The following is an 18,830-nucleotide window of genomic DNA, read 5'->3' as shown; positions in this document are numbered from 1 at the left end:
ACTATACTACGGGTCCGTTGAATGCTTGAATCTGATTGGCTGATTAACGTTCTGAGGTGTGCAATTATTTTCTAGGAAACGCACAGCGAACGTAGTTCCAGGCAGCTCTCTTGACCACATTACAGTTCCATATAACTTTGCATAGTTAACTGTAATAATGGACTAACAAAAACAAAATGACAGAAGATTTTCCGAGGCAATAACAGCGCTGTTTGGAGACGCACAGAGGTAGCCTCGTTCACACAATCTCTCTTTTCACACAAACTCTGCTTTCGCGTCGTGGCCGCATCACCACCTCGAGTGTGCATTATTTTCATAATAATTCAACGGCCCGTCGTCAATTATTCCTTACTTAGCCTACTCATAAAATATGTAGGAGTTGTTGTGAGATCAGCCTAGGTGAACTGGGGTGATTTACAATGAAAGTCTGATGGCTTCTCTACAGGGTTCCCGTGGTGAGAAGGGACAGCAAGGGTCTCCGGGCCCAGATGGTAAGACTGTGAGTAAACCCCATATATTCAGGATATTTCATGGCCTTTCAGGATATTTCATGGCGTTACATACTGTACAGTAGTAAATTTGGGTCTGTGAAGATGGAAAACTTTGCATTGATGTACTTGCGTTTAGATTGTTTACAACCTCAGCTGACCTGTGATTAGGTTCTGAAGTTTATACATCTTATCAATAAAGGGACCCTCAGGGAAAACAGGAGAGCCTGGAGAGCAGGGCAAACATGGACAGAAGGTAATATGTTCTTACATTATAATGCTGTTTAACAATATTGTTGTATCTTTACATGAGCAAAACTGTTTGCTTTCTTTTTATCACAGGGTGACAAAGGTCTACCAGGGCTAAAGGGTGATCCAGGACTTAAAGGTTTGAAAGTAAGTCTTGTATCAAGATAAATAAATTGACTCCCATTCTTACAAAGTGATTCTTCTCGTGAATGAAGCAGATGCTGTTTGCTCATTCTCAAATTTAGATGAAACATTTGTTTGGCAGCAATAAAGCTTTTTCCCACACTGGTGGAGCTCAATGTTCTCAGCATCCTACTGTAATTACTGGTTCCTGGATATAATTCAATGAGCTTGTCTTTTCCAATATTGAAAGTCATATTCAGTCTATTTTATTTATCCAGGGTGAACGTGGAAGACAAGGGTTGCCAGGGAAACAAGGCCTGCCAGGACCTATGGTAAGACATCAAATAATTGGAGCCAATTTCCAATCCCTTTGCCAGGCCTGTGAACAGTATGGTCTGAATGTGTCAATGGTTTCTTTTATGCATGGTCACTGTACCAGATGTTGGTTGGACCTGCATAGAAAAACATAACAATAAATAGCTATTTATATATTGACTCCTATATTGAAGGGGTTTTATATTCAGTAGTCAACAGAAGACCTTGTAAAAAATAATAAATCCTTTTATAAGTTTGTGGATTTGCTTTAGCTAGAAATAGCTACTGAACATAAATAAAATGTACAAAAGGTAGATATGGGAGTACAATTTTTAACATGATTAAATGCTAAAACTAGTTGTTCAGATAGAAAGACCTTGAATAAAAAACTTTAAAATTAAACCAAGACCATGTCTATGGGTTCAAGAATAACAAAATACTGGCTATTTGAAAGTAGCCGTTCCGGCCCACTTAAAGCACTGATGTAAGAAAAATATACAGATAGCAAGTGGAGGGACTAAAACAATTTGTTGTTTTCGATCAAGACAACACCAACATTTAAGTTAGTTTGGGACTAGGCTTAAGTCCTGTCTGGGAATCCGCCACATTCTGAAAAAAATCTCTCTGGGGGCCATCCTCCTAGACCGCCTAAATTTGAGCTAAGCCCCCAATGTTTACAAACCCTGGCTCTGCCCCTGGTCCCAAGCAGTACCCTTAAAAAACTAATACAGTATGTTCCATGATATGTTACATTTGATACCAATATGTACATCTGAGGTACTAATATGAACTCTTGCAGTGCCTTATAACACATTTTTCATGGTGATTAACAGCTCTTTAATTTGTGTGGTTAAATAGGGACAGGACGGGAAGAAAGGTGAACAAGGACCTCCCGGAGAGCCTGGTCCAAAGGTAAGAGTAAACATTATGTGCCCAAGATTGTGTGCCCTTGTTACCGCAGGCCAGACATGTGACTAGAATAGACTACAGGTTCTTTAATAGCTTTTCATAGATTCACTAAGTTATCTACACAACAAAAACGGTGTCATTTGTAATCGTACTGATCAATCGTATTAAAAAGCCTCCATGTAAACACCTTAATCAATACGATTGAGGTTGATTGGATGCAAGTTTCGATTGTATTGAAAGCGGTGGTGTAGTCTGATCTTTGATTCGATCAGCAGGAGAAAAGTTCACATGTAAACGTGAAACGTAGTATTTTTAACACGTCTTATATTTACTTCATATTTACGTATCACATGATTCATGTCACAGAAACACGCAATGGCAACATGCATTATTAAGGTAGTGGGGTCACGCGCTGTACATTCTGTAAAAATACCACTGTGCCTTTCGAAAATTATGTTTTCATTACCTTTATCTAAAAACTTCTTAAGAACAACTTTCTCTAACTTAGCTTTGACTTTTATCCAGAGATAAAGTGTGAACTCGACAAGAGATGCTGTCGGCAGTGTGGGGTTGCCAAGTCCTCTACTTTTTCGAGTTTAGATCTGGCTACTGTTTAAACTGTTTCCATCAACAGTTTTTTCTGTGAGTTAAAGATGAAAGGATTTTGTTGATTAGTGATTGGTATTTGGGCTATGAACAGTCATTGGGATGCTTTGATATGTAAATCTGGCAACCCTGGCTGTGCATTTGCGCAGACGTTCGGTATGAATTATATAGACTGTACATGTAAACAAACATTTTCATCAGATTGCAATGTTAAGGGTGCATGTAAACTGTATTTGTCATAACCTTTGATCAGATTAAATTCAGTCAGATTGACAAATGATGTGCATGTAAACATTGCCATTGAAGAGCTTCAATATTCCAACATGACCAGTGTATTTGTGACACAGTTTTGTAAATTTCCTGAAATGTTCAATAGAATTACTGCTATTATTTCCCATGACCCTTCGTATCTGGTGTCAAGTGCTGTGTATGCATGACCGAGGGTGGTGCTAGTTAAATCCTAACACTTCGATTAGCTCATTAGACCAATTAAATAGCTCCTTAACTTCTTCCTCTCATCAATGACATTTAAACTCCAAAAGTCTCTTCAATGGGACCTAAAATACTGTTCTCTTCCTTCAGGGGGAATCTGGAAACCCCGGCAGTAAAGGACCACCTGGCTTCATGGGACCAAAGGTCAGTCTACTTTAAAAAGTATTTTAATTAGGTGTAATAGTGTAAAACAGAATACATGCCTGTATTTTCAGACAGTTACATAGCAATTTAAGACCAACTCATGTATTTATTTCTTTTAAAGACACTATGCCTCTTGGTTCACAGCAGGGGTTGGTTTTCTGTGTTATAGACAGTATTGAAACTTATTTCATTTCCTTAACTACTTACGCTTTTAAATAGAATTTTTGCAGAATTGTGAATGCCTAAAAAAGAGTCATCTACCTACATAAATTGGAATAAATTGATAAAAGTTGTCTTATTTTACGGGAAACTTTGTGCTCCACAAGTTATACACTTAAAAAAATAAATAAAAATTATTATTATTTTTTATTCCAGACCTATAGGTCCATATCAAAAGATGCAGTTTCCTCAAATATCGCTTCAATTTTCTGGCCTCTTATTGCAACTTGTCCCAACTTTTTTTGGAATGTGTAGCTCTCATGAAATCCAAAATGAGCCAATATTTGGCATAACATTTCAAAATGTCTTACTTTCAACATTTGATATGTTATCTATATTCTATTGTAAATAAAATATAAGTTTATGAGATTAGTAAATTATTCCATTCCTTTTTTACTCACAATTTCTACAGTGTCCCAACTTTTTCTGATTTGGGGTTGTAGTTTACAGGACCCAATCAGACAGCCATTCTTGTAAAGTCAAATATAGTTAGAGTTAGTAAGTCAAAACAATCACTGTTGACTCAAACATGTCAGGATCATTTTCCCACTAAATTAAGGTCAGATCAATGTTTCATCTGTAAAGCTTTGCAATCCCAATTAGGCCAGACAAATCATCCTGTCTTGCAAATTAGACGACACAGCCTGAAATCATCATCTTGTGGTGTGTACTTTGCAAGTCCCACCCATTGGAGAGAAAAAAAAACATGTTCTTCAAATGGTATCATTCAGATATGTATAAGAAATGTGTCGTGCGTGAAAGCAGCACGTGAAATTTTACTGTGGGTTTACACCATACGCGAAGCGTGCAATCGCATCACGTTGCTCGCTCTAGATCAGTGTTTCCCAACCCTGGTCCTCGGGCACCCCCTCCCAGAAAGTTTTAGATGTCTCCATATTAAACACACCTGATTTAACTCATCAGCTTGTTAGGGACACATGTTTACCATTTTAGAAGGAGGCTGATGAGTCGAATCAGGTGTGTTAAATAAGGAGACATCTAAAACTTTCTGGGAGGGGGTGCCCGAGGACCAGGGTTGGGAAACACTGCTTTAGATTACTCGTGGGATTTAACTTCATGTCATGTCATTTTCGCTGGAGTTGAATATTTTCAACTTGGGCGAAGATGCGGTTGAGGCGAATAGCACGTGTTTTCACGGCCCATGCGAGGACACGTCTGATCGCGTCTTTGCATTGACTTTGCATGTAATCTACTCGCGCAAATCGTTGAACTCGCATCTGGTGTAAACCCACAGTTAGTCATCGAGACATTCACGCAGAACTTCGTACATCAACTGAAAGACGCAAATATCACAAATCTGTGACGTAACACACAAGAGCCAATGAGCGGTTGATATATCTGCCGACACAAGCAATGTGTCGAAAAGCTTCTTGAGGTGCAATATTTGAAATCAAATGCGAGATTTGACGTTTACGGTCACTGCTGAGAGCTGGGATTAAAATTGCTAGATAAAGGGCTGAATTTTAATCCGTTCCTCGCAATCATATGCATTTTAAAGATGTGGATTACAGAAAATTAAATAAATTAACATATTTTGTGAATTGTGAATGTATTTTTGTGAAAAAAATATATATTTATGAATAGGAATATGTAAAAAAATTTTGTCTGGAAAGCTGTTAATACGTAAATAATTAACGCATTAGTCATGTGAACACGTGGAACACGTGGGCTGTAATTTTTATCCTACGCACTTGGCTTACCACATTTCTGCAAAAACATTTTTGCAAACAGCCTAATGTTTTGTAACCTTTTTATATTTATGTAACATGCATTAGCATGTGCTTTGCTATGTGGTGCGGCTTTCAGGGATGTAGGTGTTGTAGTGATGATGTAATGTGTAATGTTTTCGTTCAGATCACTAAAATCGAATGAGACTTATTTCCACCCAGGGCTCACCCCAGGTAGAGATTCATCATTGGCTAGACAGCTTGTCTGTGCTTATAGTGCCAGCTGTAGTTTTTGGCTGTTCACGTGAAATCTGCACTATTGATTTCTCACATCTATTCTCCAAACATAGAGTCAGTGTCAATGTTGTCAGCTTTTTAGTCTGTGTGTCCTGGCATGCAACCCAATAATATCCTTTGACTTACTCCCTTTTTTTTCATTTGATGGACAGGACTTACGTAAAAAGGAAATTGTTGCTTAAAATATCTGACGCTGTTAACACATTTGGTCACACAAATGGTCCTAAATATTAGTTCTGGGTTCTGTTAGATGATGCCAAGTTACATAAATTTCATTGGAAAAAATTCAAGCCACTTGTTTATTTTCTGTGTGCAAAATTTCACATCTTTCTACCCACCTAAATACTCTAGAGATGAAGTACAGGCAGATGTCTTGAATGTTTTCATTTTTGTAAACAACTTCTTTGAAACAGTTTAGATATTTCATGAGTTCACACCTACAAATAAGTTGGATAGATTAAATTAGTTAACATATTTGGCGTGCTGTTCGGGGAGAGGGCTCTGAGCTCGGAAATGGGCCCGAACGCAGAGTATCCCCCCAGATTTAGGAAATAACCAGGTGAGTGAGAGACGGGGTGGTGGGGGGATTCTGAAGACTGCAGAGGATCTTTGGAGAGTTAAACTGTGACTTATAGACGGTTTCATCGGACGCACGTGATACACATCTGGATCCAAACTTTACTTCCAGTTTCGTTTTTTTTAATGGTCTGACTAGTTGCTAAACTGAGCTCTTGAACAAATGCCTCGTCGAAAATAACAAATGTTTTGGTTTCCTAATCTCTGTGTTGTTGTTTTTTTGCTTGTTATATAAATAAACTACGTTTAAAGTACTTTGTTGTTATTTAATATTAGCGGAGTTTACCGGAAGTTACGTGTGGACCGCGACAGCCGCTTGTTTATGTTGTTACTGCTGAAACCGTCTATATATGGCTTGCCTTTGTGCTGATTGGGTAGATATGATGATTACTGATTATGGACAGCTGGTGGTACTAGAGAATTTGTTGATGACTGATTATAGACAGCTTGAAGTACTTACAGTAAGTGGTTTATTTGACGTGCACCTCCCGATCTACGTTAATAAAACATCATTTCTCAATGTTTGCATTGGGATATTCATGTGTGTCCCTAGCTTTTTTATAGGCTATATATGTGGAAGACCAGCTAGTTGTCACATGAGCAATTTCCACTAACTAACAGGGTTTCAGTCAAATATCCAACTACACAAATGTATGTTTTATCTAGCAGTGAGTGGTTTAGTGTGTGGTTTCCGAAATCTAGTTAAACCCTAAATAGTGTTCCTGTAGCTCAACTAGAGCATTGCGTTAATACAGCAAAAGGCCATCGGTTTGATTAGGTCACACAACATAAAACAACACAGTCTCACACCCATGGCGTCAGTATTTGACGACACTTGACCATGCGTCAATATGTTGACGCGGAGGGTACCCCTTTCGCGTCACTTTTTGACGAACTAGGGACTTCAATACTATGAGGTACGCGAAATTAAACAGTTGTCACCTGACATTGGGGTTAGGGATAGGTTTGGGTAGGGATGTCATTATGTAAATCTAACCCTAAACTGACGCGAAAATGGTAGAAAATGGTAAGAAAATAGGAAAGAGAATTTCGCGTACCTCATAGTGTTGAGGTCCCTAGTTCGTCGAGGGGTGGCGCGGGGGGGGTGCCCTCCGCGTCGGCATGTTGGCGCATGGTCAAGTGTCGTCAGGTATTGACGCCATGGGTGTGAGACTGCGTTGCATAAAAACATAATTTTACTTGCAAATGTCTTTATTGTACAGTCTACTTCGAAATTGTCTTATTCTGGATGAGTTTAATAGCATTCTGCTATAACGTTTGTCTTAACACTTCAGGCTTGCAGACAAAGGACTTCTCACTTTTTTTATTTTTAACAATCATGTTGTGGTGTATTTCCTTAAAACAAGCCCCTATGAAAAAAGAAGTTTGTAGATAGCCCAAAACTAGGTCAAAAACCTTCCATTTTCAGATTACAGAACTGTTACAAGACCACAAAAGCCTCTGTGTAAAACTTGATGCTCGTGTTGCTAGATAACCAGTCTTTGCTGGTTACATTCATGTGGCATTTTGGTTTTACTGCTGAGGTTTTACCTCTCAGAAACATATCAGGCCCATTCAGACTTAAATCATATACCACACATACTGCACACGTCAACACACACCCCATATAGTCTTGCACTTCTATAACCCCCTCGCACACAGTTACTGACTCTTTCTTTCCTGTCCTTCAAATATATTCACCATTTAAAAGTTAGAAATATTAAGGTCACATACATTTTATTATAATTAAGCCCTCATGTACATAAAGCTGTCTTCCAAACATTAAAAACTTCCATGATTCAGATTAATGAAATCCTTCATATCTACACCCATAGACAATTTCAGAGATGCACTACTAGACAATTGTTTTAAGCAGTACAGTCAAATAGGTCTGTAATAGGTATACCGTATATTTGTGATTAAAGAACAAGCAATGATTTCACCAGCTTCTTTAAGAGAGATGCATAGCACATTATGAAGCGCATACGTACTACAATAAACGTTTTCGCAACCAATCAACCGATGTACCTAAAGAGGCACAGATTATCAATGTTATATTTATATTTAACTTTATTCTATATCAGTCTACTGTATATCCAGATGGCTATATAGTTTTATAAGTGCTCAGGGTTACACTTTATTTTGATAGTCCACCTTTATACATTATAAATATATATGCATATTGGCAGATGCTTTTATTTACCCATTTTTGGATATCTGCGAGTGATGGGCTGTGACGCACGGTCAAGATGGGGACAGCAGGCACCACCTACTATTGGCTCTAAAAATGATCTTCAGAAACCTATGGGTGAAGTCACGGACATTACGTCCATCTTTTTTTAAAGTCTATGGTTCGAACCCAGAGAACGCACATTGATAAAAAGTATATCTTGTAAAAAGTTGCTTTTTACTTACAAAAACTCTAAAAATGGCTGGGTTATTTTTAAGCCTTGCTGGATAAATATTGGACAAAACACGCTGCTGGGTTAATATTGACCCAATGCTGGGTTGTTTTAACCCACATGCTGGGTTAAAATAATCAATGGTTGTATAACAACAACCCAACATTGGTTTATTTTATCCCAAATTTGGTCAACCCAGCATGTTTTCAGTCCAAAATAACTCAGTCATTTTTAGAGCGTATGGTTAGTAAAATGTCTAAAGTGGACTATCGAATCAATTTGAAGTGTTCGGTTCTTACTGTAGCTGCACTCTTCCCCCTTTACACACGTGCAATAAAAATGGTTTATGATCATAAGTTATGAAATTCAAAACTCACAACTAAAAGGTTAACTTTACTCTGTATTTAGATCAGGGCAGTAACCACAATAGACACTGAGGGGGACATGTTTTATTGGACAGAAACAGTAAAAACATTTTTAATATGCATGCATATAGCTCTCAATATTTTGCCCCCCCCCCCAATGTTTAGGATGTGATCCATGCCTCGCCAACTAGACAAAGCTCTTACATTTATTTTGAAATGTTTATATTCAGTACTGCTACAGTATGATGCTTAGACCAGACTAGCAATGCATAAACCACATGTGTGCTCAATTGGGTGGAAGTGTTTTACAATAAGGCTACAGTGTATACATGTCTACGTGTGCATTTAACTGGGTTTATATATACTATAAAGATAATTCCTCCAACTGCCTGGTCTCAAGAGCTTCATGGACACAATCTCATACAATATATAGTTACTGTACTTTTGCCACTTGGTTAAACTGGGATTAGATATAGCCTACACAATCAGCTATTAATATTTGAATGCATATGTAAAGTCAGGACTGGCAAGTTCATGGTTAACAAGCATAAAAAGCACATCTTGCACTAACATTTGATTTTGTTCTGCCAGGAAATGCTTAAGCCAAATACTCTTGTCTGGACCTAGTCAAAGTGTGATAAAAATTCACCACTACAATCTAAAACCAAAATTAAAATTTTCATTTTTTATGTGCACTAGACAATATAATCCACAGCCCACCCTACTGAAAAATCCAGCTAAGACCAGCATAAGCTGGTGAGCTGGTTTTAGCTGGTCTCTAGCTTGGTTTTAGCTGGTTTTGCCGGTGTAGGAAGCTGGTTTTGCCGGTCTAGCTGTGTTTTGGTCACATTTTAAGCTGGTCTGGCTGGACTTAGCTGGTCAGGCTGGAATACCAGCTGGCCCACCAGCATGACCAGTTTTGTCAGGCTGGGAGGACCAGCGTAAACCACCTTAAACCAGCTAAAACCAGCTAAAACTAGCTACCAGCTTATGCTGGTTTTAGCTGGATTTTTCAGTAGGGCAGTTGCATTAATTTCAACATAGGACTCAACATCATCACTGTAATTTAATTCAGTGGTACCATGTCAGAAAACAAATAAATACAGCAAATGAAAGGCTCACGACATCTCTAACAAAATGATTACCATCTCTTTAATGATAAACATCAGATAATGCTCCAGTCATTTGAACTATATGATGGGGAGAAGCACCCATCTTGTTTTCTGCATGAGTAAAGACAGCTTGCTATAACACATAGCTCATAGGCATATATTGGTTTAGCTGTGTATACATCTTACTTCATTGGTCGAGGGGGGGGGCATAAACAGCTATATTTTATAGAATCAACACAATAAGGCTTTATTAAATGTACAGACGTGTTTAGTCTACCTTGTATGGTTGTCAGAATCAGAGATGTGTGTGTTTAAACAGCTGCAAAGACATCAAAGGTGAGGAACAAATAGATGAATGACTGACTTGTCAATAAAATACACCTTAAAACCATAAAGCCAGTTGCAGATTGAACTAACGTTGTTTCTGCCACAAATGTTTCACTTACATAGGAGTATATTTTTAGTAATGTTTTGGAAAATAGTTTTTTTTTCCAAGTTTCACAGTGGTTCTTTGGACAACCAGTGTTATGGAGTGGAACAAAATCAATGGCCGACATCAATGTATGAATTCTTGGAATTAAATGTTTCGGACATCAGGAAGGTTAAGACACAGGATGCATTGTTTTGGAAAATAGTTTTTTTTTAAGTTTTACAGCGGTTCTTTGGACAACCAGTGTTATTAAATGGAACAAAGTCATTGGCCAAAATCAATGTATGAAACATTGCAATTAAACGTTTTGTACCACAGAAATATTAATACACAGGAAGCGATTCCGTGTCCAAATTACCGACTGGCCAAGGCATTTAGCAAAAGGAGAAAATAAACAAACAGGACTTTACACATGAGAAAGAGGACATTTGTGTAAGTTCAAAGTGAATGGTGGATCATGGGCAGCTGTGAGGAGGAAAATTTGCAGTATTCCAGGTTATTTATAACTTAATGGAGGGCATTTATAAACATGGTCAAAATATTTTATTGAAAACATGTTTACAGTAAGACACGTTCAATTGAAGACTAGCAGGTAAACATGCCAGAGTGTTTGAAAGTTTGTTTTTAAAGTTTGTTTTTGCTACAAATATACCTATGCTACTTTTTGTGATCCAGTGTCACATTTGTGAACAGCAATTCATTGAACCGAAGAGGTTACCATGACAACAGACATGATAGCTATACAGTTCAATTAAATTAAATTTTATTTATATAGCGCTTTTCACAATTGGTAATTGTTTCAAAGCAGCTTTACATTAATAGAAGCAGTGAAAAGCACAGAAAACTGACAGATAGCATAAAATAATACAGATAGCATAAGCAGCAAAATTTGCTCCGGCTAGCGAGCGTATTATTAATGTAACGTATAGAATAGGGTGCTAAATTAAGCCAAAGATGGCTGCCTCCCCGGGTTGAAAAACCCCCTAGGAGAAAACCCCCCAGACTTTTTTACAGGGGAAAAAATGTCCTAGGAGGGAAAAACCCTTGGGAGTTATATATACATGTAAAAGGATAAGGAAATTAAGCGAGTTCTGCCGGTGGTCGTTGGTCAGGCATATGCTGGGCATCACGTTGAAGGACGGCCAGTCGTCGTTAATGCAGGTTCAGTGGCAAACAGGTCTGTATGGCATACTATTCACAAGACCACAAGAAAGCGCCAAAATCGCAACCCGACCATACGTGCCAACACATTAATGCAGGTTCAGTGGCAAACGGGGGCAAAAACTGATTTGCTCTGTACCGTTTTACAGTACATGCTCAATACATGACTGTCAGTTTCTTGGTTAGTCCTTCTGCTTGGATTACCACCAGACATACTGTACTGTACATTGCTGGTTTTACATTCAGACGGGATTATGCTAAATCTGTGCTGTGATTGTTAGCACACTATAAAAGACATCTGTGTAGTCAAACACATATACAGATGTCAGGCCCGTTTCAAAGCGGTTACACGTGCCACAACAGTACATATTTATGTTGTTTCTTCAACAGACTCGGTGTGCTCTATAATGAAAGACTTGCTTGCTTAAATGTTTTATGTGTCATGGAAGGACAAACTCTTTACAAAAGTCTAGTTTCTCCTGGTCAGCCTTTCAAACTGCTTGACAAAGTGTTAGTATGATGCTTTGTGTTTCTTTGCTTAAGGGTACAAGACACTTGAACATAATGCCTGAATCCCCTTCACCTGTGATATAGCAAAATGGCTCAGCTCAAAGTCTTCTTCATGGTGAAATGAAAGTCTCTGATGCATTTTAGGTTAAGCCAGCTATTATCTATTTTTTAAAAAGATCATCAATTACTGTTCAACCTTCTGAGAATTCAGATCGGCATCCTTGTTCAAGCTATTATATTTGAGTAGTTTAATATCTTTACTATAAAGTTCCCAATTTTTGCAACCCACTACCAACATTGGGTAGAGCTGATTTGTGTAAATGTATTATTTTATAGTGTGGAATACCCTCTTAAAATGCTGGGTTAACGTTAAAAGTCAAAAAGTACAAACCCAACCATTGTGTTAAATTAATAAAATGTTTATATCTGACCCAACCAAGGTTTAAAACAACCTAGCATTCTGTGCTAAAACAAGCCAACATATTCATTTATAACCTAATGGTTGGGTTCATCATTCATCTTTTTGACCCAACTATGGCTTAAAAATATCACAGCATTTGTTTGGAAAGTGCACTCTAACATATTATATCAACATATATTTTTATGTTATTTTAACTTAACAAATTAAGTCAAACATTTTTTAATTATTTTTCTATTTTTTAAGTCAAATCTTAAAAAGGTAGGTTGAACTGACTTGCATAATTAAGGAGCGGGTTTCCAGACAGGGCTTAGGCCTAGACTAACTTTTCAGTGAAGTGTTGTCTTGAAACAACTTGCTCTGACACATCTTAACTCATTCCCCACCAGCCATTTTTTTAAAAAGTTTTTTTGTGATTTTCACAAAAGTTTTACACAATGCCTTCCAGGAAAATGTTCTTCTAAAAAATGTGTTCTTTCTTTAAAAAAATGTATTTGATTCAGAACGATTATCAAAACATACACAGATTTTAAAATTAGTCAATAATTTTGTTGCTTCAGTTTTTTATAAATTGGGTAAGTCCGCCATCTAGTGGATAATTGCGGTATTACAGATTAACATAAAACCTCATCAGGAACACTTTTTTAATTGACAAGATGGCGGGGAAAGAGTTAAAATATATCATGTTTATAAATTATGCTTTTAAAAATGACTTAAATATTCCAATTTAACTAAGGCCTAGTCCTGTCTTAAGATAATCCCTGTCCGGGAAACCTAAGTTGTTTAAACTTCATGGTGCATTTTTATAGTGTACATTTAATGACATTTTTTAAAAGGGAATATTGATAAGGTTAATCTGAAAACATTAGCAAACTAAACATTGTTTTTTATAATCAGTCAAGAATACATAAAAATACTACAAAAATATATATATATATATATTAAAAATATTATGTTACAATTATGAAGCTGTAGGACTTTATTTGTTGTATGGATTCATAACAGTTAATACTGCACATTTAAACTCATTTTTAGACAGAACCGAGAATAACACGAGCTCATTTTCATGCTAGTTTAATTTTATGTTAGATGATAATTTTTCAAACATATTTATAGTTTCTCTAATGGTTCAAAAACAAGAACAAAAACATGATTTCTGCCTCTAATGATTTACAAATTGGAATGAGATTCTGAAGTGCATATTTGTAAAATGTGTCTGGATTAGTTTTAATACTGTACAAAGTCAAATTACAATAAAAATGTGTTGTGCATTGTGTAAATTCTAGGAGTACAAAGAAAATGGGACAAAGTGTTTTTTTATGATGGAATAATAAACATTTTGGATTGTTTCATTTACTAATTTGCTGGCTTTCTTTGCTTTACTTTATGTGTCCAGTGAGACCAAGTACTCTACAGCAAAACAACACAAAGCCACTTATTTTCCATATACTTGACTGTACTGTGAAATATATGCTTCTTGTTTCAAACCCCTCATGGTGCTTTGCATTTTTATTTCTTTGAAGTATGTCATGAAGGCACTTTTAAAAGCAATGCTGAGTTCCACAGCTTTAAACAGTTTAAAATCTGAAAATAACAATCAACTTATTTCTTGTTTCTCTAATTCAGGGAGAAAAAGGATATGTTGGATTGCCAGGTACAGATGGACCACAAGGAGTGCCAGTGAGTCAATTTTACCTTTTATATTCAATTTGTTTGAAATGTTTAAAGGGACATTCCACTTTTTATGAAAATTGGTCATTTTCCAGCTCCCCTGAGTTAAACATTTGATTTTTACTGTTATGGAATCCATTCAGCTGATCTCCGGGTCTGGCGCTAGCACTTTTAGCATATCTTAGCATAATTCTTGAATCCGATTAGACCATTTGCATAGTGCTCTAAAATAACCAAAGAGTTTTGATATTTTTTCTATTTAAAACTTGACTCTTTTGTAGTTACATTGTGTACTAAGGCCGACGGAAAATTAAAAGTTGTGATTTTCTAGCCCGATATGACTAGGAACTATACTCTCAGTCATTCTGGCGTAATAATCAAGGACTTTTGCCATAACATGGCTGCAGGAGGCGCAATGATATTACGCAGTGCCTGAAAATAGTCCCCTTAGTATCTTTCAATAGCAGAGGATTATTTTCATCTGCTTAGCATATTTTTTTTTAAAAGTGCAGTGTCCCTTTAACAAGAAATGTATTAAGAAAACTTAAAAGAAAACTATTAAGCTGTGGCATCTCAAACAAAAGTTTATTATCTGTTTTTCTCTAAACAAACATGCTTCACCTTGGGGATTTTCATACTGAAAAGTGTTAAAGAAACAAACAACAAAAAAAAGAAAAAAATCAAGTATATTCTTTTAATAGGAGCGTGTGTCACTGCCAGTTCAAATAAAGTCCTGCACCAACCACACAATTTTTAAAATCTACAGGCAGGATGAAACATCACACCCGACACAAGTAAAGCCAGCATGTCAACATGAAAAACATCTTACACTCCAATCATCTTTACCATACAACTGCCATTTAAACCAGCTGGGTGTTTCATGTCAAAACATCCTGTACTGCTGGGAAAAAATATATATTGTTTTGTTTTATCAATATGGGGGCATTTTTTTGCATTATGGCTAAATCTGAAAGCTACAATCTGTATAACTTTTTTAGTTAAAAACAATATTCTCTGCAGTAAGCTTATACTAATGATTTAAAATATAAGCTGTAGGGTATGACTTTATGGGAAATTTCGGTTTGATGTCATTTGTAAAGATATGAAAAGTAACCTGCAATTTTATGTTTTAAGCAGAGATGGCGATAAAAAGACCTACATGTTTTGACGGGCTTCGCATCGTGCGCCCTTGAAAGTCACCCGCCACCACTGATAGTTACGCTATATCTAAAATCTCAATGTCGGAGCATCTATAACCAGTTAGCATTACTACTGTAGCTTTCTTTGGTACTATATATATAAAGAAATGAGAGAAAAACTGATTTTCTGTTTGGTTTACAGTTAGATGAATAAACGCAGTTAAGATTATGTAATTGCATTTTAAAGGAACAGTATGTAAGAAATGTATATCAATTAATCATAAAATGGCCCTGATATGTCACTAGACATTAAGAAATCATTTTCATTTCAAATACTTATATCACTGACAACAGTGTTCTGACCAGGATATTGTCATTTAAAAAGTGGAGTTGCATCCCTCAACTGATGTTTATGTCGTCATTTTGTGTATTGGCCACCAGTTGTGTAATTGCAGTACCAGTTTTAGCCACAAGTTTTGTGATTGCAATACCAGTTTTGGCCACAATCCTACATACTGTTCCTTTAACATACAAGACGCATGTCAAATTAACATCAAGCAAAAGCAGCAGTGTTGTTATAGAAACTGGCAGCAAAACACCACAATATACAAGCTTGGTTTTCTTGTTATTGTTACCCACATACTTACAGAAAAAAACAATGCATTCCTTGGCAGTCTAAATTAACCATTGCCCCCCCTCAGTGCCTCAAGCATATATGATATCAAAGTTTCTATGCTAAAGATGGTAGGTTGACAAGGTGCTAAATGTGGCATTCAGCCATTTTGCATCATGTCAGGTCGTGACTTGTCATGGTAGACCATGAAGTAATACACACTAAAAAACAAGTTCAACCCTGCAAACAACAACAACAACAAAAAACCATACTATAACCAATTACATACTCTTATGTAATTCTGAACCAATATACACTTACTTGCACTTTATCTATGGACCCCCAAAATGATTTTGAAGTACGCCAGTTGTCACACTGTTCATAACTCCAACACTAGAGGCACTATCTGAAAAATTAAATAGCCACTTTTTGTGATGACTTTTTCTATAGTCAACTTCGTGTTTACATGTGTGTGTTCACATTTTCCACATATCGTATTTTTGTAGCTGCAGATATCCTGCTTTCGTCAAACGCTCTGATTTTGTAGAAAGCTTATTGATTTGAAAAGCTCTGGGTCCCTGATTGGCCAGCTAATCTGTAGGTTGTGATTGGCCTGAACACCTCTGACATCAGCCAGAAATGAGACGCTCCTTACCATGTTTGAAAGATTTGCTCACAATGCAGTGCTAACAGGAGTTAACTTACAGGCTGTGAGTCCGAAGCAGGAGGAATTATGATAATGACCGGCGTGTCCACGTCAACAGGCCCAGGAAGTAAACAACAATTTGTGTGTTTGTTGTAGTCCAAGAAAAGAGATTTACGTTGGAAATGAAAACTTGCATTTACTTTGGGGTTCGTACCTTTTGTATATCTATAACATGAACTAATACACACTTACACACCAAAGGAAATGTAAAATCGTGAATCGGACAAAAATTGCTCTTTAAGTCACACTAAAACATGTTAGCATCTTAATGAAAAATGCTAACACTGCTAATCATGCCAACAGCACGCTGGAAACTGCATGCTAGCATAAAACATGCTAAGATCGTTTTAAATAGCCTTATATTTGAATATGCTAGCAACATCAGAGAAGCTTAAATAATCACGACAAGCAAACAGTTTATTTGTTTACGTATCTATTTTCATTATGAACGAATGACAAAATGACAAATACAGTATCAAGTTTTATAAAAGCAGCCCTTGACTCATGACGTGCATTATCTTTTGAAACGTCTTCTGACTGAAATTATTATTTTTTTGCGAACTGTTCCTTTAACTTATTGATGAATGTATATCTACATGACAGCATGTAGTAAAATAACTAATTTCTATTTTATAAAGTTGATAACTATTCTTCGCAGATAATAAGCAGGTTTGACTAAGTAATTTCCTGCCACTAATCTTTCGGTTTTAAAGTGGTAAATTCATGCTTGCTTCATTTTCCTCATCAGGTTTGACATCTTTCCTCTTTCATGTAATTACATTTACAATTTTACATTTCTGCAGTGTGTTACCTCTCAAATTAAATCCCTTCAAAGAAGTTTCTTGCTTTTTGATGTAACTCAGCCTTAAAAGAAGAGCCTTCAACCGAAAATGAATCGATGGGGGTCTCACACTGCCAAATTATTCATTAACACCGAGTAATATACAGGCGTCTCCATTTCAAAGGTGTGCAACTATTCTCGTCTTTTTAAACTCTTGGTTTCATCAGTCTGTAGGGGTGCTGGAATCAAACACGACTCTTGATGTTTCCTCCACGCATCTGCAAGTCTCTCAGCAAGCTGCTGTAGGTGCTTTATTAACCTGTGAATAGAGATTTTCACACATGAGTCCACGTGTATCCGGTTCGCTGTTTCTCAGAATGAAAGCCGCTAAAGCACATTTACTTTTTACAGTAAATATCTGGGCAAACAGCAGCAGGTGTTGAAATGATTAGTGTGTTGCAGAGCTGCTCTGATGCGGGACCCTCTTCTACAAATGGCCTCTAAAACGATCAGACTTTGCACCCATGCGTAGATGTTTTTTTGGTTTTTGGTAGCATTTCTTTAGGTCCTAATCAGGGTATCAGACTTGGTGTGGGAAGTTATTATTCAATTTTTGGCAGGAAGGAATGGGGGCGTTAGGTTCTTATATTTCGTTGTGAAAAAAAAATAGTGGTAGCACTAATCTGTTAATATTTTTTTCCATTTTCAGGATCAGAATAGACACAGTAACAGATCAACTTAAAAGATTAACAACAAACATGATCTTCAATCTGATTTTAAGTCACACAGTTAAACCCGAAGAACAGTTTCTCCACTCTTCACTCTTTAAAGTTTAGTTTCCTCTAGCATTACAGTATATGAGGTGTATCACTGCCACTTAATAGACCCTCAGAGGTAGCAGATGTGTGGAGGAAGTCCTTAATGGATCTCAATTAAAGTCATTTAGTAGACTAGAAAAACAGACAGCGAAAATGTGTGAATGTCAGAAAGTCAATTGTGTCTCGTTCTTGGCAGGCTACCATTTGAGCTATAGCTTTGCCAAAGCATAGGATTAATTGAGTGGCATTTTGGTAATGGTGTAATAACAGTAATTGGAGAAGAAGAACATGATAAATGATGGCATTTCAATGGGGCCATGAACCTCACTTTGTTTACAGAATACAGCACAAGGTCATTAACTCCACTTGTCCTGTCAATCAAAACGTACGTGAACCATGCTGATGACGTATATTGTCTTCTCTAGGGTATCCGTGGGCTTCCTGGTGAGGCGGGGCCAAGCGGACCACAGGTATGAACTCTCGCACATTGTGTGTAACATGTACAAGTTGTTCATGAGTTTAACCAGAAAAACAGAGACTTGGGCTTTAATTATTTGCAAGTGAATTGCATTTACATTGATGCATTTGGCAGGAGCTC

At 36.9% G+C, this 18,830-nt stretch overlaps 1 protein-coding gene across 1 annotated transcript in view; it reads left to right on the top strand.

Annotated features, from left to right (window-relative positions):
• The window catches only part of LOC129425580 (uncharacterized), a 51,310-nt gene that overhangs the window by 13,094 nt on the left and 19,386 nt on the right, over positions 1 to 18,830 (top strand). The window contains exons 9-15 of the mRNA XM_073863873.1: positions 669 to 744; positions 831 to 884; positions 1,139 to 1,192; positions 2,034 to 2,087; positions 3,273 to 3,326; positions 14,131 to 14,184; positions 18,658 to 18,702. Of these exons, the coding sequence (XP_073719974.1) occupies positions 669 to 744; positions 831 to 884; positions 1,139 to 1,192; positions 2,034 to 2,087; positions 3,273 to 3,326; positions 14,131 to 14,184; positions 18,658 to 18,702 (391 nt within the window). The remainder of the gene's footprint in view (positions 1 to 668; positions 745 to 830; positions 885 to 1,138; positions 1,193 to 2,033; positions 2,088 to 3,272; positions 3,327 to 14,130; positions 14,185 to 18,657; positions 18,703 to 18,830) is intronic.

The sequence above is a fragment of the Misgurnus anguillicaudatus genome, chromosome 25 (assembly GCF_027580225.2).
Source record: "Misgurnus anguillicaudatus chromosome 25, ASM2758022v2, whole genome shotgun sequence".
Taxonomy (NCBI): domain Eukaryota; kingdom Metazoa; phylum Chordata; class Actinopteri; order Cypriniformes; family Cobitidae; genus Misgurnus; species Misgurnus anguillicaudatus.
The sequence above is the reverse complement of the archived record's forward strand: the minus strand, read 5'-3'. Positions and strand labels throughout refer to the sequence as shown.